Source organism: Bufo bufo, chromosome 5, assembly GCF_905171765.1.
Source record: "Bufo bufo chromosome 5, aBufBuf1.1, whole genome shotgun sequence".
In the NCBI taxonomy this organism is placed as follows: domain Eukaryota; kingdom Metazoa; phylum Chordata; class Amphibia; order Anura; family Bufonidae; genus Bufo; species Bufo bufo.
Genome location: NC_053393.1, coordinates 8214439 through 8239066, shown reverse-complemented (window position 1 = coordinate 8239066; position 24628 = coordinate 8214439). Strand labels below are relative to the sequence as shown.

General features: G+C 44.9%; 1 protein-coding gene across 1 annotated transcript in view; it reads right to left on the bottom strand.

Annotated features, from left to right (window-relative positions):
* The window catches only part of LOC121001658 (NXPE family member 3-like), a 145676-nt gene that overhangs the window by 31478 nt on the left and 89570 nt on the right, over nucleotides 1-24628 (bottom strand). Inside the window, exon 2 of the mRNA XM_040432832.1 lies at nucleotides 19464-19958. Within this exon, the coding sequence (XP_040288766.1) occupies nucleotides 19464-19958 (495 nt within the window). The remainder of the gene's footprint in view (nucleotides 1-19463; nucleotides 19959-24628) is intronic.

Genomic DNA, 24628 nt, shown 5'->3' with positions numbered 1-24628 from the left:
CAGGAGCAGTGAACCACCAGCACACACCAAGCCTGGAGGAACACTGAGCTACAGGCATCCAGCAGAAGCTAAATAGCCCAAAGCGACCACACCCAATCAGGGAGTTAACCCTTACAGCACCAGACAGGGGAAGGCTACAACTGAAAGAGGAAGTGCACACACCAGCCACCACGTTGCCAATGGCAACAGCATGGGTGGCAACCATGTCACGGCACACACAGCTAAAGCTGAGACACTGCCACCACATGCCAAAACAGCAACACGTTGCCACCGGCAACAGCATGCGTGGCAACCATGTCACGGCGCACACAGCCAAAGCCTAGACACTGCCACCACATGCAATAACAGCAACACATTGCCACCGGCAACCGCAAGCATGGCACAAGTGTCACAGCGCACACAGCAAAGGCCGTGACAGGGGGCATCTGGAGCTGGGTCATTTATGGGGGTGCACCTAAAGCAGAGGCATTAGGGTCGCCTGAGGCAGGGTAATAGTAGTGATCCTGGAGCAGAGGTATGAGGGGGGCAACTGTAGAAGAGGCAATATTAGGGGTGCATTTAGAGTGGGGGCATTGGGGGGCATCTGGAGCTGTGGCCCTAATGGGGGTGCACCTAAAGCAAAGGCATTGGGGGGGACCTAGGGCAGAGTTCCCCCAATGCCACTCTGAACTCTGCAGAGAGCAGCACACATACATAGATCTGAGTCTACTATAAACAAATATCCTAATTCCCTCTTACAGTCTCCTACAGCTCACTACTGTCACACACCTGAGAAATCAGCCCAGCACCGCAGAGGAGTTCTTCTCTCCAGCAACCATAGTTTTCTGACAGCAGGGAGTGCAGGAGGATGGCCAGACATGTTCTCTCCTCCTTCACTGCCAGCAGCCAGGGAAGTCTATAAGATACTGGAGGGCCTCCTGTACAATGTACACAAGTAGAAGGCTTCATCACTGTGTGATACTGCCACCTAGTAGCTACAATAATTATGTCTCCTGAGAAACAAGATAAATATTTACTCCTCCGTCTTATCTCTGGGCGCAGGAGACTGGGGGCCTACCGAGGAATCTGCCATCTCCCCAGTGGGCCAATCCGAGCCTGGGTAGGTTTCAGGTCCCATGATACATAGCAGATGTAGTGTCCCACTAGGTAAAGGTGGGCACTGCACAAAAGGGGTTAATGTGTTTTGATTGCATTTAATGTCATGTGTATGCATTTCCCTGTGTTAGCTGGGTGTCAGGCCTGTCGGGGTGCAGTTTAACCTCCCAGACGTTAGAGGGAGCTAGAGAGCCCTAGATATACAGTACAGACCAAAAGTTTGGACACACCTTCTCATTCAAAGAGTTTTCTTTATTTTCATGACTATGAAGGCATCAAAACTATGAATTAACACATGTGGAATTATATACATAACAAACAAGTGTGAAACAACTGAAAATATGTCATATTCTAGGTTCTTCAAAGTAGCCACCTTTTGCTTTGATTACTGCTTTGCACACTCTTGGCATTGTCTTGATGAGCTTCAAGAGGTAGTCCCCTGAAATGGTCTTCCAACAGTCTTGAAGGAGTTCCCAGAGATGCTTAGCACTTGTTGGCCCTTTTGTCTTCACTCTGCGGTCCAGCTCACCCCAAACCATCTCCATTGGGTTCAGGTCCGGTGACTGTGGAGTCCAGGTCATCTGGCGCAGCACCCCATCACTCTCCTTCATGGTCAAATAGCCATTACTTTCAAAGTTTTCCCAATTTTTCGGCTGACTGACTGACCTTCATTTCTTAAAGTAATGATGGCCACTCGTTTTTCTTTACTTAGCTGCATTTTTCTTGCTATAATACAAATTCTAACAGTCTATTCAGTAGGACTATCAGCTGTGTATCCACCTGACTTCTCCTCAACGCAACTGATGGTCCTAACCCCATTTATAAGGCAAGAAATCCCACTTATTAAACCTGACAGGGCACATCTGTGAAGTGAAAACCATTTCAGGGGACTACCTCTTGAAGCTCATCAAGAGAATGCCAAGAGTGTGCAAAGCAGTAATCAAAGCAAAAGGTGGCTACTTTGAAGAACCTAGAATATGACATATTTTCAGTTGTTTCACACTTGTTTGTTATGTATATAATTCCACATGTGTTAATTCATAGTTTTGATGCCTTCAGTGTGAATCTACAATTTTCATAGTCATGAAAATAAAGAAAACTCTTTGAATGAGAAGGTGTGCCCAAACTTTTGGTCTGTACTGTATATAGAAAGGCCCAGACAGGGGAAGGTAGTTCATTCCAGAGGACTAGAGGAGTTACTTCGTCCACCTGAAGCTCCTGAGGCTAGGATTAGCTCAGTAGAGACACCCCAGTTGCAGGACAGAACCTCCTGGGAGAAACCTACAGTCATTATCAAGACAAGTCAGGATACTACAAGCAAAGATAAGTAACACTGATGGGCAGATGCTTTAGGAAGCAAAGCAAGGATTTAATATGAGAGGAAGATATATATATATATACACTGCGTGCAGAATTATTAGGCAAATGAGTATTTTGACCACATCATCCTCTTTATGAATGTTGTCTTACTCCAAGCTGTATAGGCTCGAAAGCCTACTACCAATTAAGCATATTAGGTGATGTGCATCTCTGTAATGAGAAGGGGTGTGGTCTAATGACATCAACACCCTATATTAGGTGTGCATAATTATTAGGCAACTTCCTTTCCTTTGGCAAAATGGGTCAAAAGAAGGACTTGACAGGCTCAGAAAAGTCAAAAATAGTGAGATATCTTGCAGAGGGATGCAGCACTCTTAAAATTGCAAAGCTTCTGAAGCGTGATCATCGAACAATCAAGCGTTTCATTCAAAATAGTCAACAGGGTCGCAAGAAGCGTGTGGAAAAACCAAGGCACAAAATAACTGCCCATGAACTGAGAAAAGTCAAGCGTGCAGCTGCCAAGATGCCACTTGCCACCAGTTTGGCCATATTTCAGAGCTGCAACATCACTGGAGTGCCCAAAAGCACAAGGTGTGCAATACTCAGAGACATGGCCAAGGTAAGAAAGGCTGAAAGACGACCACCACTGAACAAGACACACAAGCTGAAACGTCAAGACTGATTTTTCTAAGGTTTTATGGACTGATGAAATGAGAGTGAGTCTTGATGGGCCAGATGGATGGGCCCGTGGCTGGATTGGTAAAGGGCAGAGAGCTCCAGTCCGACTCAGACGCCAGCAAGGTGGAGGTGGAGTACTGGTTTGGGTTGGTATCATCAAAGATGAGCTTGTGGGGCCTTTTCGGGTTGAGGATGGAGTCAAGCTCAACTCCCAGTCCTACTGCCAGTTTCTGGAAGACACCTTCTTCAAGCAAAGGTACAGGAAGAAGTCTGCATCCTTCAAGAAAAACATGATTTTCATGCAGGACAATGCTCCATCACACGCGTCCAAGTACTCCACAGCGTGGCTGGCAAGAAAGGGTATAAAAGAAGAAAATCTAATGACATGGCATCCTGGTTCACCTGATCTGAACCCCATTGAGAACCTGTGGTCCATCATCAAATGTGAGATTTACAAGGAGGGAAAACAGTACACCTCTCTGAACAGTGTCTGGGAGGCTGTGGTTGCTGCTGCACGCAATGTTGATGGTGAACAGATCAAAACACTGACATAATCCATGGATGGCAGGCTTTTGAGTGTCCTTGCAAAGAAAGGTGGCTATATTGGTCACTGATTTGTTTTTGTTTTGTTTTGGAATGTCAGAAATGTATATTTGTGAATGTTGAGATGTTATATTGGTTTCACTGGTAAAAAGAAATAATTGAAATGGGTATATATTTGTTTTTTGTTAAGTTGCCTAATAATTATGCACAGTAATAGTCACCTGCACACACAGATATCCCCCTAAAATAGCTAAAACTAAAAACAAACTAAAAACTACTTCCAAAAATATTCAGCTTTGATATTAATGAGTTTTTTGGGTTCATTGAGAACATGGTTGTTGTTCAATAATAAAATTAATCCTCAAAAATACAACTTGCCTAATAATTCTGCACTCCCTGTAGATATATATATATATATATATACCAAGGATTTAAGCCACCATTTAGGCATCCGGGCCTTGGGATTGAAATCAGACAGGAGTTCTAAAAGAACAGTGTACACTATTCCTGAGGAAAGGTACCACCTGATTCTGAGTGTGTTGTGGATTTACCCTCTGAGTATCTTGCATAATTAATGCCTGCCATCTTGTGGAATAAAGCCTGCTTGTGAAACACTGTGATTTAAAGGACTGTATTACCATCTGCATGTACAAAGTTGGACTGTTAAGTAAAGCAACGTTTGGTTCACTATACCACCTGTGTACCTCAATTATTCCAACTATAAATCGGTGTGCCACCATTACAGGCACTGGCGTCACGAATCCAAAAGGGACCTTGCCCCAGGCACTCAAAATACCTGTAACATCCAGGGCACCTCATCCACCATCAGGCCTGGTCCCTACATACCGAGTGTGCCCCAGAGGAACTGTGTCTACCTCTCCTTCACTGCCGCATGCCTGCCCAGGGTTCCCCAATACAGTGAGCAACCCTCGATTGCCCATAACCGTGACCTCACTTCGCTATACCCTGCAGGTCTGGCGTGCTGCATAAATTGGCGTCCCCAAACAGGATTTACGGAACATTCCTGCGCCATTGCGGATATAAAACTGTGTGCTGAAAATTGCCTTAAAGTGACTAAGCCCTACCGTTTTATTAAAAAAGTGCTGGGCCAAAGAACTGTGCTAATTAGCGGTGTGAAGATAATATTTTCTGGACTGTTTGCTGCTTATTTGAACCACCGCTTGCTGTCAGTGAATAGACAGCGATTTTGCCACTTAAACCTGAGGTGGATTGCAAGTGCGCCTGGTGAACCGTTTGGCGCGAAAAAGAGGACTTTGGCGCGAAAAGAACGAGGCGGAGTCATCGCCCGGCCAGCAAGGAGGAAGAACGCCGCCCTGTCTGGAGGAAAAGGTGCCGCCTACCTGAGTCCCGGAGCTACGAGAGGCCGCGCCCACCTGCTGACGCTGTACGCAGGACGCTCAACGCCCGTAGCCACGCATCTCGCGAGACCTGGAGCGAGCTTCACCGGAGTAAGTACAGACTTAGAACTTTTGCCGGCTCCCCTGATCACCTTACCGGAACATTCCCGACCCCTGCCAGGGCACCGGAGGGACTCCCGTTAGTAGTCAAAGACTTTTCTGAAAAAAAAAAAAAAGGGGAAAGTTATTACCATTGCCGCTCCGCTACATTTAAAGGGCCTTACCCACCTAGCAACACCATGTCTACACCTGAGGAAATCGGACAGGTGGCCCCAGTTGTGCCTTCTGGAGTATCCCCAGCCGACCCTAGGGCCCCTGCCGCCGCGGCACCGCCAAGCCTGATGCCGCTAACTATGCCGTACTATTTTGGGGCCCCCTGGTTCCCACGTTATTCAGGGGAAGCCCACAAGTTAAAGGACTTTAGGGAACAGATACTGGCCTTGTTACGGCTTTATCCCATAACTGCCGAACAGCAAATGGAGATCCTTTTAGCCCAGTTAGAAGGGGCCGCCCGCAGGGAAGTCATGTCGTGGCCCCGCTCTGAGAAGAGTAGCCTGGAACAGATCTTTGATCGCTTGGGCACCACATTTGAGGCCAGAACAGTGTCTGAAGTTAAAATGCGTTTCTTCAGCAGAAAACAGCAGCCTGGAGAGTCGGTCCGTGATTTTGCCCTGTCCTTACAAGAGACACTGAGAGCTGTAGTCCAAGTGGATCCCAAGGAGGCTGAGGATCAGGACCGGACTCTTAGAGAACAGTTAATTGCGGGCATAAGTACTGAGCATTTAAAGGGCCAGCTACGGATGTTGTCAGCTCAACACCCTCACTGTACATTTTTGGATTTTAAGGAATTGGCCATCAGTATATTAGGCCAGAACCCTGCTCCAGGGCCAGCAGCCTTCCCTGAACCTCAGGCTTGTCAGCCAAAGACTGTTAATGTGGGGTCTGCAGGGGTCAGTCAGGCCACCCAGGCTCCAGTCACAGATGTAGTGGCAGCCCTCATGGAGCAAGTGAACCATCTTACTCTCAGCTTAGAGAAGGTGTGTAAGAAGATAGCGGAGTGGGAGAGACCACTGTTACTAGAGGATGAAGGCCCTTTTCCTCCAAGGCTCCCACCTGCCTATAGGGATGTATATCCAAAAGAAGCAGATGGGCGACCGAGTTACCGGTCCAGAAGTAGAAAGCAGCCTGTCTGCCATCATTGTAAAAAATATGGACATACTGAATCAATGTGCTGGCAGTTAAACCGGGCAACCCCTGAGGCAGAGGACCACCCCTCGGGAGGTAGAACAGTAGGTCCAAAGGATCCAAGCTGGATGCCTAAGTATGTAGGATCCCGTCCAAAAGTCAATATATGTATCAACGGGATACCCTTTGAAGCCCTGTTGGACACTGGGTCACAGGTCACCACCATTCAACGGCCTGCCTTTGACAAGTTCTGGGATCCAAGTCTCCTCACCCAGCCACCAGAGTCCTGGCTAGATATCATTGCCAGCAACGGTAAGCCAGTGAAAGTGCATGGGTATTGGGAACCTACCTTTCAGGTGGGAGAAGACACCCTGCCACAGCAAGGTGTGATTGTGGTACAAACAGGAGATAAAGGAGGACACCCTGTAATATTAGGGACTAACATTCTGAAAAATTGTTACTCTGAAGTGCTAGACGCATTAAATCAAACTATATCTTCAGCCTCACCTGCTTCCAGAAGGGTCATCCAAAAGACTATTAGTGTGCTGGGTGCTCAACAAAAGTTTGCCAACAAGAAAGGAGAAATTTGCACTGTCCGGATCCGGGATAACCGACCGGTAATTCTGCCTCCAAACTCCCAGATCATCCTGTGGTGCCGTGCGGTGTTAGGGATCCAGGGCCAGGACTATCAAGCCCTAGTGGAACCTATTCCCTTTGAAAATCATCCCTTCGTACGGACAGCCAAGAGCCTGGTGACTGTGTCTCAAGGTAAAGTGCCTGTCCGCTTAATTAACTTTAGTAATCATCCCGTTACTCTCCTTAAACACTGCCCCGTTGCTCAGCTTTTTCAAGTGCCTTTCCAGGATGTGATCCGTCTGCCTGCCACGGAGGCGTTCCAGACTACACAGAGCAGCAGTGCCCCTACAACATCCTGGTGGAAAGAACTACATGTGGGGAACGAATCCACCCCAAAGGAGCAAATAGAGGGAGTCCTGAAGCTGGTGAAGGAGCACCACCAGGCTTTCAGCAAACACTCTACGGATTATGGAGAGGTCAGTGTAATAAAACACACCATACCCACCAGCTCTCATCCTCCTATTAAGGAGAGGCACAGACCCATACCACCTACTACCTATCAGTCTGTGAAAGAGATGATAAAAGAGATGAAAGACTCTAATATAATCCGGGACAGTCACAGTCCCTGGGCTGCGCCCCTAGTACTTGTCCGAAAAAAAGATGGCAGCATAAGGTTCTGCGTGGATTACAGAAAAATTAATCAAATCACCCACAAAGATGCATATCCATTGCCACGCATTGAAGAGTCCTTGACTGCCCTGGGGTCATCAGCCTATTTCTCTACCTTGGACTTAACCAGTGGGTACTGGCAAGTACCCATGGCCCCAGAAGATCGAGAAAAGACTGCTTTCACTACACCTATGGGCCTGTTTGAATTCAATTATATGCCGTTTGGACTGTGTAACGCTCCAGGAACGTTCCAGAGGCTGATGGAACGTTGTTTAGGCCATAGGAATTTTGAGACTGTTCTATTATACCTGGATGACGTTATTATATACTCCAAGACGTATGAGGACCATTTAAAGCACCTGGGTGAGGTGTTTCAAATTCTTGCTAAATATGGCCTCAAAATCAAGCCATCCAAGTGCCACCTACTGAAACCAGCGGTCAAATACCTTGGGCACGTTGTCAGTGCCGAAGGAATACAGCCTGATCCTGATAAACTTGCTGCTGTCCGCAACTGGCCTACTTCAACGACCGTGAAAGAGGTGAGAAGCTTTCTCAGTTTTGCAGGGTACTACAGGCGTTTCATCCCGCATTTCGCACAAATTGCGGATCCCATCCAGGAACTGTTGAGGGGGCATCCAAAGAAGAGCCCGAAAACTCCTATTCCTGTTGAATGGAACCAAGAACGAGAAATTGCCTTTCAACTCCTAAAGAAGAAGTTGACTGAACCCCCTGTTCTGGGTTACCCAGATTATCAGAAGCCGTTCCTCCTCTACACGGATGCCAGTAAAAGAGGCCTGGGGGCCGTGTTGGCTCAAGTGCAAGACAACAAAGAAAGGGTAATTGCCTACACCAGCAGATCCCTGAAGGGAGCTGAAAAGAATGACCAGAATTACAGTTCTTTCAAGCTGGAGTTTCTTACCTTAGTGTGGGCTGTGACTGAAAAGTTCAAAGACAATCTCGCTGCCACACCGTTTGTTGCCTTCACGGACAATAATCCCCTGGCGCATCTGAACACGGCCAAGTTAGGGGCACTGGAGCAAAGATGGGCCTCCCGCCTTGCCAACTATGACTTTACTGTGAAGTACCGGGCAGGCCGCTCCAATGATAATGCTGATGCCCTGTCGCGGCTTCCCACTACAGAGGCCCCAGATGAGCTAAAAGATGCCTGGGAAGAAGTGGAAATGCCCGCGTTCTACAATAAATTCGCCCAGCAGGATAATATCCGTACTGAAAATCTCCCTGCTGCTGATCCTCCCTCATCAGATGATCCTGAGTCCAGAGGCGATCAAGAAAGATGGATTAAGCTCCAGTCCGAAAGTAGAGTCCTCGGTGAACTGCTCGACTTCCTTACCAGTGGGAAAATCCCTGAGAGAATCCGCAGGAAGAGTGCAGACCCAGAACTAGTGAGACTGTGGAGACATCGCCACCAGTTATTCCTTCAAAGAGGCCTGTTGCTCAGAAGGAGTCTGGATCCAGTGTCCTGTGATAGAGTTTACCAAATTCTCCTGCCACGTCGGGATGCCAGCCTGGTACTGGACATGTACCACAACCAGTCCGGACACTTCGGTGTGCAAAAGACTGAGGCCACCATACGCAGAAGATTCTATTGGATTGGGATGAGAGAGGATATCGAAAAATGGTGCCGAGAATGCACTGCCTGTGCTGTGGGGCGGACTGAACGCCATGACCAGAGGGCGCCTCTCCATCCTATTGTAAGTACAGCTCCTCTAGAACTTGTCGCGATTGATCATGTGAAGTTGGAGCCGAGTCGCTCTGGGTATACTTATGCCATGACTATAATTGATCACTTCACCAAGTTTGTCGTAGCAGTGCCTGTGAAAGACCTGACAGCCAAGACCACAGCGGAGGCGTTCTGGAAGCATTTCCGGTTGCCCTACGGCTGCCCAGAGAGGGTCCTCACGGACCAAGTGTCTGCGTTTGAGTCACAGCTGTTCCAGGAGATGTGTCTGCTGCACAACTGCCAGAAAGTCCGGACCACCGCCTATCATCCGCAAGGTAACGGACTCTGCGAAAAAATGAATAAGACTCTCATTGAAATGTTGAGAGCAGTACCCCCTGAGGCGAGGGGTGATTGGCCTACTCTGTTGCCGCAGCTCATGTACACTTACAACAACACCATCCATTGTTCCACCGGTTACACCCCGTTCTATTTGATGTTTGGCCGACAAGGGAGATTGCCTGCGGATCACTCCCTGGGTGTCCAAGTACCGGATGTAATCAACCCACTGCCCAGGACCGATTGGGTAGTGGAGCATCAAAGGCGTCTCCTCAATGCTAAGGAGATTGTCCAGGAACGGATGGAGATTGTTCGTGAGAGGCAGCAGAAGGACTATGACCAGACTGCCCATGCGGGACCCCTGGCTCTGGGAGACAAGGTATGGTTGAAAAACAACCACCGGACCAGCAAGTTGGACAGCAAATGGGAAAGGATTCCCTACCTTATTACTGCCATACCCAATGCTGCAGCCCACATTTACCAGGTCTCCAGAGAAGGAAAAGGTCCCCAAGTCATTCACAGGAACCGCCTCAAGCCCTGTATAGAAGGAGAACCAGCGGCGGAGGAGATGGAGCCTGAGCCTTCTGAGGAAGAATTGCCGGCTCCACCTATGGACCCTATGCAGGCTGTGGAGAACTTGATCTATGATAAAGAGCCACTCCACTGGGCCCTCACGCCTTGGCTGAATTTGCTGGTTCCTGCTCCTGTTCCTGTTGGTCTCCCGTCTCAGGAGACCTTACCTCAGAGAACTCCTGAAGAAGTTCCAGAGGCGGTGAGCTCCCTTGACCTTCCTGAGTCCAGGCAGGAAGAATCTCTGCCACTAAGGAGGTCTACACGTTCTACCAGGGGACACCCACCTGTGAGGTTTGAGGACTACATCATGGGCCCAGGTAGCCCCTCACGGGAAACCCCTGTTTGACCCTGTTGCAAGCCTGGGTATGGACTCATGTGTTCCTTTGAGCCTCCAAGAACTTTAAATTGTTTTATATTGTTCTACTGTCATGTTATGGACAATTTGCACTTATGGACTATCCTGGTTTATTGATACGCTGCACCAGGTCAGCGCCCCTGTTCCCTTCCATTATCCTGAGAGAAGAGAACGATGCCCCTTTTCACCATTCCTTCAGTTACAATGTTTGTATTGTTGCTGTGATAATTGCCATGTATGCCGGTTCTCATTTTGTCTTTCAGGCTGCAGTATCCAGCCGGGCAGGGCCCCTCCATGTTGCGCCGAGGACGGGCAACGTTATAGCGTGGTGGTATGTAGTGTCCCACTAGGTAAAGGTGGGCACTGCACAAAAGGGGTTAATGTGTTTTGATTGCAGTTAATGTCATGTGTATGCATTTCCCTGTGTTATCTGGGTGTCAGGCCTGTCGGGTGTAGTTTAGCCTCCCAGACGTTAGAGGGAGCTAGAGAGCCCTATATATATATATATATAGGAAGGCCCAGACAGAGAGTGGTAGTTCATTCCAGGGGACTAGAGGAGTTACTTCGTCCCCCTGAAGCTCCTGAGGCTAGGATTAGCTCAGTAGAGACACCCCAGTTGCAGGACAGAACCTCCTGGGAGAAACCTACAGTCATTATCAAGACAAGTCAGGATACTACAAGCAAAGATAAGTAACACTGATAGGCAGATGCTTTAGGAAGCAAAGCAAGGATTTAATATGAGAGGAAGATATATATATATATATACCAAGGATTTAAGCCACCATTTAGGCATCCGGGCCTTGGGATTGAAATCAGACAGGAGTTCTAGAATGGACAGTGTACACTATTTCTGAGGAAAGGTACAACCTGATTCTGAGTGTGTTGTGGATTTACCTTCTGAGTATCTTGCATAATCAATACCTGCCATCTTGTGGAATAAAGCCTGCTTGTGAAACACTGTGATTTAAAGGACTGTATTACCATCTGCATGTACAAAGTTGGACTGTTAAGTAAAGCAACGTTTGGTTCACTATACCACCTGTGTACCTCAATTATTCCAACTATAAATCGGTGTGCCACCGTTACAGGCACTGGCGTCACGAATCCAAAAGGGACCTTGCCCCAGGCACTCAAAATACCTGTAACATCCAGGGCACCTCATCCACCATCAGGCCTGGTCCCTACATACAGAGTGTGCCCCAGAGGAACTGTGTCTACCTCTCCTTCACTGCCGCATGCCTGCCCAGGGTTCCCCAATACAGTGAGCAACCCTCGATTGCCCATAACCGTGACCTCACTTCGCTATACCCTGCAGGTCTGGCGTGCTGCACAGAGAGAGGATAACTACAAGAGCAGAGAGAGTGTAAGTGCTCCAGGAAGCAGAGGAGACACTAGAGACAGTGTGTGCACTTTGAAGACAGAGAAGACGTTGAGGAGATAGTAATGCCTAATATCAGGTGAACAGAGACGGAAGCTGATGGTCCTAGTAGGAAGGGTTAGGTTAGAGAGGCAGTGGAGTTACAAGGAAGGTGAAATCTGCTTTTCAGCTGCAAATGATGGAAACTGTAAGAGTGAGTATGTTGCTAGATATAGTTAACATCCTTCTAGACAACCTATGGCTAGGACGGAGAGTTTGCCCGTAGCCAGAAGCTGCTGTCTCGCTGCTGGAGTCAGATTGTAGAGAAGACCACATGCTCAAGATGGTGGGAAAACTACCCACAAGTCATACCAAGAGGAACACGTGTCATGGCTCCCCTCTCTGCTAGACGGAGAGGCTACGGACAGGCTGCTCCCCATCTCGCCCACACGACTATCCTTACAGTTGTGGGCCACGACTTCCCTGGCCCGACCCCTCAGCCAGGATGGCCACAGGGAATGCAGCATCGACTCCTGATTGCCATGGAGCCTTCAGGGCAGCTGTAAATATACTTGGCCTGGTCAGTTCCCTGAGTCAAACAGAGCTGACCATGACGTTGGATCGGGGATTGAGGAACATGGCCTCAACTGATATGCTGCCTCCAGCCATCGCCCTGAGAACTGGGCGCACTCTGATCATTAGCCCAGTGATTTCCATCTACTGGATCAGGGCATTTCTATCCTCTGCCACGACAAAGCCTGGAGGATCCGAACCAGCAACAGAGTGGGTACGATCAGCAGCTTCACCCTCTCTGGGAGGGTAAGATCATGGATCCTGTTCTGTTGGCCACAAATACAGATTCTGCAATTCCTGCTTCCGCCACAGGAGGTTGCCAGAGGACCATTCATACAGTTCCTGCTGGAGGAACAGCAGGACACCCCAGCCTTTGGGACCTGCATCACGTATCCAAAAGTTGACAAGCCAGCTGCTGTGAGTTCCGACCCAGCCTGAAGTTTCTTCTGACAAGCCAGAATATACAGGAGCACGACAAGCTTCAAGCGGGTATGATACCTGCAACTGGCCTCTGTTTTGTCTATGTTTGAGCCCTATTTTTCATACCCTCATGCTTTAGGCCATTCAGGACTCCCCTTTCATCCAAGTTGAAACTGTTGTGTCATTCTCCACTCTCTCTCAAGTGTGTGGTCCATCTTTCCTGAGAAGAAGGGGGGCATAACATTCAAGCTTTGAACCCAAGGAAGAGACTCTAATGCACCAGAGCTCCTTGCTCCCCTCATTTGTGCTTCTGGGACCTTTTGGATAAAAAGCAGCAAGTGGGGAATACACTATTTTATTTTTGACTTGACTGGGGCTGATCTGCAACTAGGCCCATGTGACTGATCAGTCCCAAGTGTCGGAACCCTGCCGATGTGATATTTATGACCTAATTCACGGATAATCTAAGTCCAAAGTGTGCAGAGATTTAAATGAATAAAATTTGAGATGAACAAATTGATTCACAAATCCGATTTGTCATGAGTTTTACAAAAGAATCTTCTCCCAAACAAACCAGCAGTTTTGGTGAATTGCTTCAGACGGCACCCATTATTTTACATTGAAAATTCAGAACACCATTTAGGTAAATTAGGGCAGGGAGGATGAAGGTGGAGGATCCCATGAAATATATTTAGTTAGATAGATTGAATTACTAGGTAGAAAGTCATGTTTTATCATTAGGAACCCCATAGGGGCAGCTGAAGCCATTCACAGACATAGACTGCTGCATAAAGATCATTTAAAGGACAGTACTCCATTTATGTGCAGAAGCCAGTCTTTTTTTTCCAAAAACCTGTTACAAAGCATCTACAGTTTAGTTTACAGAGTGCAATAGTCATATGTTGATGCATCACCAGCAGCATATACACTCACCTAAAGAATTATTAGGAACACCTGTTCTATTTCTCATGAATGCAATTATCCTGTCAACCAATCACATGGCAGTTGCTTCAATGCATTTAGGGGGGTGGTCCTAGTCAAGACAACCTCCTGAACTCCAAACTGAATGTCAGAATGGGAAAGAAAGGGGATTTAAGCAATTTTGAGTGTGGCATGGTTGTTGGTGCCAGACGGGCCGGTCTGAGTATTTCACAATCTGCTCAGTTACTGGGATTTTCACGCACAACCATTTCTAGGGTTTACAAAGAATGGTGTGAAAAGGGAAAAACATCCAGTATGCGGCAGTCCTGTGGGCAAAAATGCCTTGTGGATGCTAGAGGTCAGAGGAGAATGGGCCGACTGATTCAAGCTGATAGAAGAGAAACGTTGACTGAAATAACCACTCGTTACAACCGAGGTATGCAGCAAAGCATTTGTGAAGCCACAACACGCACAACCTTGAGGCGGATGGGCTACAACAGCAGAAGACCCCACCGGGTACCACTCATCTCCACTACAAATAGGAAAAAGAGGCTACAATTTGCACGAGCTCACCAAAATTGGACTGTTAAAGACTGGAAAAATGTTACCTGGTCTGATGAGTCTCAATTTCTGTTGAGACATTCAAATGGTAGAGTCCGAATTTGGCGTAAACAGAATGAGAACATGTACCCATCCTCTGATGGCTACTTCCAGCAGGATAATGCACCATGTCACAAAGCTCCAATCATTTCACATTGGTTTCTTGAACATGACAATGAGTTCACTGGACTAAAATGGCCCCACAGTCACCAGATCTTAACCCAATAAAACATCTTTGGGATGTGGTGGAACGGGAGCTTCGTGCCCTGGATGTGCATCCCTCAAATCTCCATCAACTGCAAGATGCTATCCTATCAATATGGGCCAACATTTCTAAAGAATGCTATCAGCACCTTGTGGAATCAATGCCACGTAGAATTAAGGCAGTTCTGAAGGCAAAAGGGGGTCCAACACCGTATTAGTATGGTGTTCCTAATAATTCTTTAGGTGAGTGTACAGTATTACACAACAAAATTGCACCTTTTTCCCCCAAAAAAACCTATTGCAATTTTTGTACCTTTTATATATGTGCAAATAAGCAGAATATAGTTTGGTCGCAGCAAAGGAACAGCCAATTGGGTATCTGTTTTTTTCCCCAAAAACATGATGCAATTTGTCATCATTTTATAATCTGTTTAACAAACCTGTGACATGTCATTGTTTAATTTGGGTTCATAATAAAATTTGTGGTAAAAAAAACAGACTGGAAAACTAAAGACCCGTGCCTCATCATCCGCAAGTGAGAATGTGGGTGGCTGTAGTAGTGAAAACTGCAGTAGCAGTACAGTCGACACCATATAAGTCCAGCCAGTAGTAGTAACAGCAAGCCACAGTTCTCCCATGCTTCTCATGGGTGCCAGATTATTATTAAGGACAAAGAGGATGAGATTGTGGACTGGATGGATCATTCCTCCTCTTAATCACAGCAAGATGATGTCAATAAGTCTGACACCATGCCTTGGACCCAGGGGTCACATCATTCCTTCTGCTTCTTCCATGGGTCTCCAGAGAAGCCAATTACTTGCATCATCTCTGTCTTCAGTACCCCCTCCTTGTGGAGCTCCTTCATTGTTCCTAGCAACAGCTAAGAGGTTCAGGCAGAGGTTGAGCTTGATGACTCAAATGCATAGATGTGTGGGTGATGGTATAAGTGGCACTTGTAGCCAAGGTGGTGGTAGGGGCAGTGGTAGCCATGGTGACAGAGGCCCTTGGTGAAAATAGAGAGTATCATAAGTGGGACCAAGGAACCCATGATGACATACCACAAACTGATAAAAGGAGAAGACAGGGTGGGGACTATTATGATGATTGTGTGTTGATTGTGTGTTGGCGAATCTCGGCTGCTGGTAGCCATGTGCAAGTATCTCCAGTATTGAAGTTGTTCCAGCAGATAAAACCACTGACATTGTGTGCAAGATCTGCAGGCTGAAAATAAGTCATGGCCATTTAAACACAAACTTAGGCACCACAGCTCTATTATAGCACATGAGGCAGCATCATCCGATACAGTGGGAAAATAGAACTGGACAGCAGTTGGAACTAATGGGTGAATAAAAATCCACCATCGGGATAACATTTTCAAATTTTATTTTTTAATGTTAAAATGAGCATGAACCACTGTGTTTGGCTGTTCATGCCTATTTTACCATGAGAATTTTTTTTAAACCAATGCTGGATTTTTACTCATATGTTCAAGTTGTCAGAATAGGTCTCATGGTTATTCTTGCATTAATTTGATATGTTCGTTCATTGACTTTCATCCAAACATAGTGCGCTGCCTATAGGCACCCAGCAATCTGTTTGTGTGCAAGCTAAAGTCCTATTTAGCCAAGTCGCTGCTGTACCACTTAGTGGATTCCAATGTCTTTAGGGAACTGATGGTGTGCACTCAGCCTTGATGGAAGATACCTAGCTGGCATTATTTCTCAAAAAAGCTAACCTGCATTGTACTCTTGCATGGGCCACTCCTTGGTATTGTCAATTTGCAACAAGGTGCATGTCAACATCAACACTGGGAGCAGATGTTACAGGAATGAACAGTACATGTCTTTCACGGCCCACTGAGTCAATGTTTTACACGGCAGCAGTGATGCTGCACCACAGTAAGGAAGGCAGGTCCTATTGACAACTCTATGTTTGTGTAGGTCTAGTTTCCATACCAGGTGCTTGTCTGACTCTTCAACATCCTTCTCCATGGACATCCTCCTATTGCTCCTAATCCCCCTCATCATATATGTGTCAATTGAAGTATTGTATGAGTCTGGGTGAGAGTAGCCTCATAGCGGATCAGCTGCAAATCTGCATAAAGCACTGAATGTCTTGCTGTATGTAAAGTTTTCAGAAGGACTACTGCAAAGAGTTAACTGACTCCTTGTAGATTCTGGACCTTTCAAATTAATCTTTCTCTCTCTTTCTCTCTCTCTGTTTTGGATAAATTAACATTTTGAGCTGTAACTGTCTAGGAAATGATGGTTCTTTATGACTCAGGCCTAGTCCTAAAGAGTAAGCACATGGAGTTCCTCTCTCTTCCTCAACTAAGAACAGATGATCACTGACTAGGGGGCAGACCCAGGTCCATCTCATAGCATCCTAAAGGGGGTTGAGTTAAGGTTGTTAACATCCACCTATTTATACATTACTACTGAGTAGGCAAATACAGCAAATAAGAACATTTGACTTAACCAAATAACAATAAAACAACCTTTTTGCAATGGTCCTATTCTGGTATTGCTACCTCTCTCGGTTCCTCGCTGTATCACTGACTTCCCAACATCTCCGCTATGACAAGCAGCAGAAGCTAGTTCAGTTTGAGCAACATGATGGAGCAGTTTTTTATGTGCCATGCCAGGCTGAAGCTCATCACTAAACAGATATGCACCGCCTGAATAACTAGGGTCAGTTCTACCTGCACTGTGTCTTTGTCCGGCACATACCCTTCTCCCTGACCCCATAGACTTCTGGATAGGCAGATTGGAACAGTGGCAAAAACTGGCCCAGTATGCTCTCTCAGTAGTGTCTTGTCCAGCCTCCAATGTCATCTCAGAGAGGGTTTTCAGCTCTTCAGGTGGTGTTGTCACACCCAAAGTTGTCCAAAATATCACATTTGTCAAAACGAATGAAGCATTGATCTGTGAGGATAGATTTGCCATCATTGACTGTGGATATTTATCAATGACCCAATCATGTCATTGCTACTGTCTGCCAGCCATCATGTTCCATACTGCATTGCTGCTGCTGTCGCCATCACATCTGCTCCTCCCTCTACTACCACTTCTACCATACAGCTACTGCCTTTCCACTAACAGTACCCCTGCACATCTTGGCCTTGCCACTACTGCTATCGCTACACAGCCGCACATCTATTGTCTTGTTTGTTAGGTTCCATGTTGTAATGCTATTGTTACCGCTATACAGCTTATGCTTTCCACATCCACACTGTACTGTTGCTGATACAGCTATTTATGTCAGTGTCACTGTGACATTATTTACTATTGCCATCTTTGTGTTAAAGAGCTTGAAAGAAAGACAGAGAGAATTAAAAAATAATAATAAAAAAAGAGTCCTAGGAGACCTCAGAGTGCCATATACCAATTTTCAGGCTAAATTAATCACTTTTGATTTGACTAGAATTGATTTGGACCAGAATGCAAAGGAATTAGCTCATCTCTAAAAAAAATGCAAGCTATATAATGTAGATCACATTGGGTTTTCAAATTTAAAGGGCACCTGGAACAAAACCAAAGATATATTCCTTTAGAACAGGTTGTATATAGGCTTACATAAAATTCATCATTTTTTGCTGCACATTTATCAGCATTAACATAATCTGCTGGCATCTGAATCATTTATGATCCACTTAACTGTAGTGATGAGCAGCAGGGGTCATATTCGAATTTGCGATATTTCGTAAATATTTTGTAGAATATTTGTTGAACATTCGCGAATTCGAATATTCGTTATATTCTACTTTTTTTTTACTCAAAATATCGGCAAGGTAATGATCGCATAATATGCGAATATTACGCGATCAATACAGGCGTGGGTCAAAAACGAATATATAGCACTATAGAATATAGTGCTATATAGTATTAATTTTTTAGAATATTCGTAATTTTTTTCCATCTGAAGTCATGACTTCAGATAAAAAAAAATTACGAATATTCTAAAAAACAAATATATAGAGCAATACACTAATATAGTGCTATATTCGTTTTTTCTGAATATTCGTAATATTCTAAAACAAAAATATATAGCAATATAGCGAATATTCGAATAAAAATTAATATAGAGCAATTTAGCTAATATAGTGCTATATTCTTTTTTTTTATAATCTGAACTTCAGATGAGAAAACAATTACAACTATTAGACAAAGAAGATTATAGCACTATATTAGCTAAATTGCTCTACATTTGTTTTTTTGAATATTCGCTATATTGCTATATATTCTTGTTTTAGAATATTACGAATATTCTAAAAAACAAATATATAGCACTATATCGAATATATTAGTTTTTTAGAATATTCATCTTTTTTTTTTTTCAATCTGTACAGTTTTTCCACTTTGGCATACTCTTCCCCGACAAGCGTCCCCATCACCATGGTCCGATGGTATATTCTAACCCCCAGGCAAGCGTCCCTGTCACCATGGAAACGCCTGCGGGTTAGAATATACCATCGGATCTGAGTTTTCACAATCCCACTGAGATCGTGAAAACTTAGATCCGATGGCATATTTTAACCCCCAGGCGTTCCCATGGTGATGGGGACGCTTGTCGGGGAGGAGTATGCCGAAGTGGAAAAACTGTACAGATTGAAAAAAAAAAGATGAATATTCTAAAAAAAAACTAATATATTCGATTTAGTGCTATATAGTTTTTTGGAATATTCGTCATTTTTCCCATCTAAAGTCATGATTCCTCCCTGCTTAAGTTGCTTGTGGGCCGATGACTCATTGGCCCACAAGCAAGAAGCAGGGAGGAATCATGTGTTCAGATGGAAAAAAATGACGAATATTCGCTATAACGAATATATAGCACTATATTCTAAATATTTGCAAATTCTCGAAGTTGCAATATTCGAAATAAAAATTCGCTATTCGAATATTCGCGCTCAACTCTACTCAACAGGCATCAAAACTAAGAAAAATAAATCTCTGCTTTCACCTTGTCTCTTTTCCTGCTCAGAATGGAAACGGCTTCACTGGAATGTATAAGAGAGATGTGAACCTCGGCATCTCCAGGCCAGAGCAGAAGGAACGTGACTGAATATCTGCCATTTCTGTGGTCGGTGACTGCACCTGTTACTCCAGCTTTCAGCTTTGGAGAATGCAACTTGGCCAGAAAATAATCTCCTCCATAGGTTTTTGGGCGACTATAATGATCCCGAGCAAATATGACAACAGTTATACGATCTCCTATGTTGTAGACTTCTTGTGGATGCAGCAAAACATAAAATGTGGTCTTTGGACTTGTAGAAGACATGAAGTCCACTCCACTGGGGACCTCAGGCCATTGGATCAGCTTGATTAGTCCCTGAATCTCTTCTTGGTCTAAGATGGATGAGGTTTTTAGGACTTGCGATGCATTTGAAGACAGAAAACTGACAGGTGGTGGATACCATTTACCTGGAGATCTTATTGTGAGCAACTGGAATATAATCTGTAGATAGAGATAAGAAGAAGTCAAAGAAAACATGATTTTGTATATGTATTGTTTTACAAAAATGCCAAGAGGTCAAACAGAAAAATAACTTTTTGCCTCAGAATTCTGTTAAGATATGTAAAGGAGCAAAGGGCTTTAAAGGGCTTCTGTCAGCCCATTAAACTTTTTTTTTTTTTTTCTTTACTAATAATCCCTACACTGCGATCTCATCATACATAAGCTAATTAATGATTTTCGTTCAGTAGAATTTGTTAAAAAACGATTTTTATAATATGTAAATTACCTTGCTACCAGCAGTAGGGCGGTTACTTGCTGGTAGCAGCCGCATCCTCCGATGGTAATGACGCCCCCTCCGCTTGTTGATTGACAGGGCCAGGGAACGGAATCGTTCTGTGCTGGCCCTGCCTGTTTTGATTCAATATCTGGCGCCTGCGCCGCGGCCGTACCTCTCTTCAATCTGCGCAGGCGCACTGAGAGGCGGCCACTCACTCGGCCGCTCGCTCCTCAATGCGCCTGCGCCGGGTGTAGATGTGACGTCATCGGCGCAGGCGCATTGAGGATGGAGCGGCCGAGTGAGTGGCCGCCTCTCAGTGCGCCTGCGCAGATTGAAGAGAGGTACGGCCGCGGCGCAGGCACCAGATATTGAATGAAAACAGGCAGGGCCAGCGGAGAAAGATCCCGTCCGCTGGCCCTGTCAATCAACAAGCAGAGGGGGCGTCATTACCATCGGAGGATGCGGCTGCTACCAGCAAGTAGCCGCCCTACTTGCTGGTAGCAAGGTAATTTACATATTATAAAAATCGATTTTTAACAAATTCTACTGAACGAAAATCATTAATTAGCGTATGTATGATGAGATCGCAGTGTAGGGGTTATTAGTAAAGAAAAAAAAAAAAACGGTTTAATGGGGTGACAGAAGCCCTTTAAGGAAGGCATTAAAAGTGGACAAGACTATGTATGTTGTGTTGCTTTGCACTTATCTGGTGGGTCAGACTCTTGTCTAGCTGTCCTTCCCTGTAGACTGTAGCCTGTTTCCCAGGTAGGCCTCTTTTCCTGCACCTATAGGACATGTTCACCTCCTCCCTCTGGCTCTTAGAGGGTTAGTACACTCACACCCTAATCTTTATTCAGACACATTGCCCAGGGGGATGTTGCCTGAACAATAGCTCTGTTAGTTTGCCAAGTTCCTGCTATGTGTGCTGTACTTTGTCTGCCCATGTACTCAACTTTGCATGTTTACCTGTATTTTACCCTTTGCTGTCTGACCTGTGCCTGTTACCCATATTGATTATATGATGCCTGCCCTGACCTCTGACCTGTTACTGTATTTGACATACTTTGCCAGCCTTGACCTTGGCCTTTCCCTGTCTATAAGTCCATCAGACCCTTTGGTACCCTGCACCTGTGTCTCTGACCCCTGTGCGTCAGCTGTTAACCACACAGAGAATACTCCAAAAAGTAGTGACCTGGTACCTCCCCCACAGCAAAGTCCAGGTCTCTTTATAAGGGTTAAAAAGTAAATACAAGGGGATTGCCAGGATAAGGCTTTATCTTTAGCCCAAAGCCAAATCTGTTGGTTAATACAGTGGTTCCACACTCATTGCTGTAACATGGTGGCAGTGCTCAGTAACAAGCAGCTGCTGTAAAAGCAACTAAGATTATAGAGGGTTCCAATTTAATTTTTTTTATTTTTTGGGGGTTTGGGAAAATAGCAAACGTGTGCAACGTGTGTTTTACAATACTGAGGGTATATACTAGACCAAAATCTGTCAGGGCGTCTCTACACATATCAAGGCCCCATTTTTTGGAAAAATAGCAATACAAGAGTGAAACATGTGTTTTACAATACAGAAAGTAGTGGTTTAAATGTCTGAGTGAAAATGCATGCAATACTAGACCGAAATCTGTGTCAGGGAATCTCCACACAGTTCAATTTTTAATTTTTTTTGCAAAATATAACAATACAAGTGTGCAATGTATGTCTTAAAATACAGAGGATAGAGTTTAAAATCTGAGTGAAAACACGTTAAATATTAGTCCGAAATCTGTCTCACGGCATCTCCAGACAGTTAAAGGACTTTTTCTTGCGACAAAAGCTATACTAGTATGCAACATGCATTTTAAAATACAGATGGTAGCATTTGAAATCTCATGAAAACATGTGAAATCGTTGTCTGAAATATGTGTCAGGATATCTCCAGACAGTTAAAGGACTTTTATTAATTTTTTTGGCGAAAAAAGCTATACAAGTGTGCAACGTGTGTTTTTCAATACATACTGGGTAGCGTTTTAAATCTCTAAATGAAAACATGTGAAATACAAGAATGAAATCTGTGTCAGGGCATCCCCAGACAAATCAAGATTTGTTTTTTGTGACAAATAGCAATACAAGTGTGTAACGTGTTTTACAATACAGAGGTAGCATTTAAAATCTCTGAGTGAAAACACTGGAAATACTACTCTGAAATCTGTGTCAGGGGATGGCGGGGGGGAATATCTCATAGTAGGTTAACAACTTGTGTTTTACAGAAAGAGAAGAGAGACATGCTCATGTGAGTATCTTCCAGCGGGCTTGCTGCACATTCCGATCTGTTTACAGATGGCCAGACTCACAGCTAGATGCACAGAGAAGAAGAAAAAAGGTCTGCACGCTGCTCATTGTGGAAAGTTAAGTATGACAAGGATGCACTAAAACCAGTAATTTATTAGGATGTCAGATAAAGTGTTTCGGAGCCTATTCTAGTTGTAGCCCTTCATTCTCTTCCACTTTCTCCTCCATGGGACTTTGTCTGCAGGGGTCTTCAATAGTGTTGAGTGCGAATATTCGAAAAGCTAATTTTTTTTTGCGAATATCGGCACTTCGCGAATTCGCGAATATTTAGTTTTTTAACAGGTGATCATCCCTCCCTCCCTTCTTCTAGCTTGTGGGCCAATCAGAAGGCTTTGTCACTGCTTAGCAACATCCCTAGCAACCAAAAGAAAAGTAGCCTACCCCTCACCGGTATTACGCGAATAATACATTGCCGATTTTCACAATCAAGAATATAATCTCGAATTCGCAAATTCACGAATATATGATGAATATTCTACAAAATTTTTGTGAAATATCGCTAATTCGAATATTGCCCCTGCCGCTCATCACTAGTCCCCAACAGCCACAGGGTGGCCATCAAGATGTAGAAGCTGTTGTATCAGTGTGAACATTTGCTCTAATATAAATATCAAGAGGATGACATCATTCATCCAGTTGTCCCTACTCACAAATATGATGGCCTCTTCAAGTGGCAAGAATATGTGACATGCGCCCCTGATGACCTGCCACTGACTGACCTCAAAATAACACATGCTCCCTGCTGAGGGTCATGATGTAATCAATTAACCACTTTACGCTGCTTGTACAGACACTTCAGCATATGCAAGGTGGAACTCCAACGAGTTGCTGTCCACATCCATACATCCGTTCCGCAACCCCACAAAAAATATAGAATATGTCCTATTCTTATCCATATCACGGACAAGAATAGGACTGGTCTATTAAGGGCTGGACATTCCGTTCCACAAAATGCGGAATCCACATGGCCAGTATCCGTGTTTTGTGGGTCCGTGATTTGCGGACCGCAAAACATGGTACAGCCGTGTGCATAAGCCTTATTAAACATGTTGCATATTGCTGAAAGATAACGGGTAGTTACAGCAAAAGATTAGATTTTACTACAAAAATTGCATCATTATACCTGTGATATTGAATGCATAGTTCAGACACTTTACCGCAACATTGAATTGTTATATCCATTTTACCAAACACATTATTGCATTGTGTAATTCAAAGACATTTTACTACAAACATTTCATTGTTATATCCATGCTGCTACATGAATAGCAAATTTTGCATAATTACTTAAGTAAATTGTCAATACCAGTGTGTAGTGTGATTTTACAAAGGGAGACATTTAGTTGCACCTCTGTCTTTAAATTTCAGAAAATCACTTGCGATTTTGCTAGTACCGTTTAATAATCTGTGTGTACAAAACCTTTGACTTTTAATGTATAGGCCTCATAATAAAATCTCTAGAAAATGGAAGGGGGCAGAATGTCCGTAGTATCAGCAGTAACAGCACCGGCCATCCAGTCAGTAGTAGTAGCTGTAGTAGAAGTAGGCCACAGTTTTCCCTGGCTTCCGAAAGGCGCAACATTATTATTGAGGTCAAAGACGATGAGATTGTGGACTGGATGACTCACTCCTCCTCTCAGTTGCAACAGGGTGATGTGGAGGTCACCTCTGAGTCTGACATTGTGCCTTGGAACCAGGGCTCAGTGCATTCTTCCTGCTGCTCCTCTTCCTTGCAACTCCAGGGAAGCCTTTTAGTTTTAGTGGCATCCTCTCTGTCTTCACTGCACTACGTAAGATAGTCAGAAGAGTCTCCCTGTTGATGATTTGTGCAAGAACAGTCAATGTTTGGACTGCCATGAGGAGGAGGTTAAGGAGAAGGAGGGGGACCTCATGCACAACTGTGTTGGTGGTGGTAGTAGCACCAGTAGCCAGGGTAGGGCCAGCAGTAGGGGCAGAGGTAACGACAGTGGCATTCAGGCAAATACAGAGCAATGAATCGGGAGGGGGCCAAGGAGCCCATGATGACATATCACAGTCTGGTAAAAGTGGCGTGGGG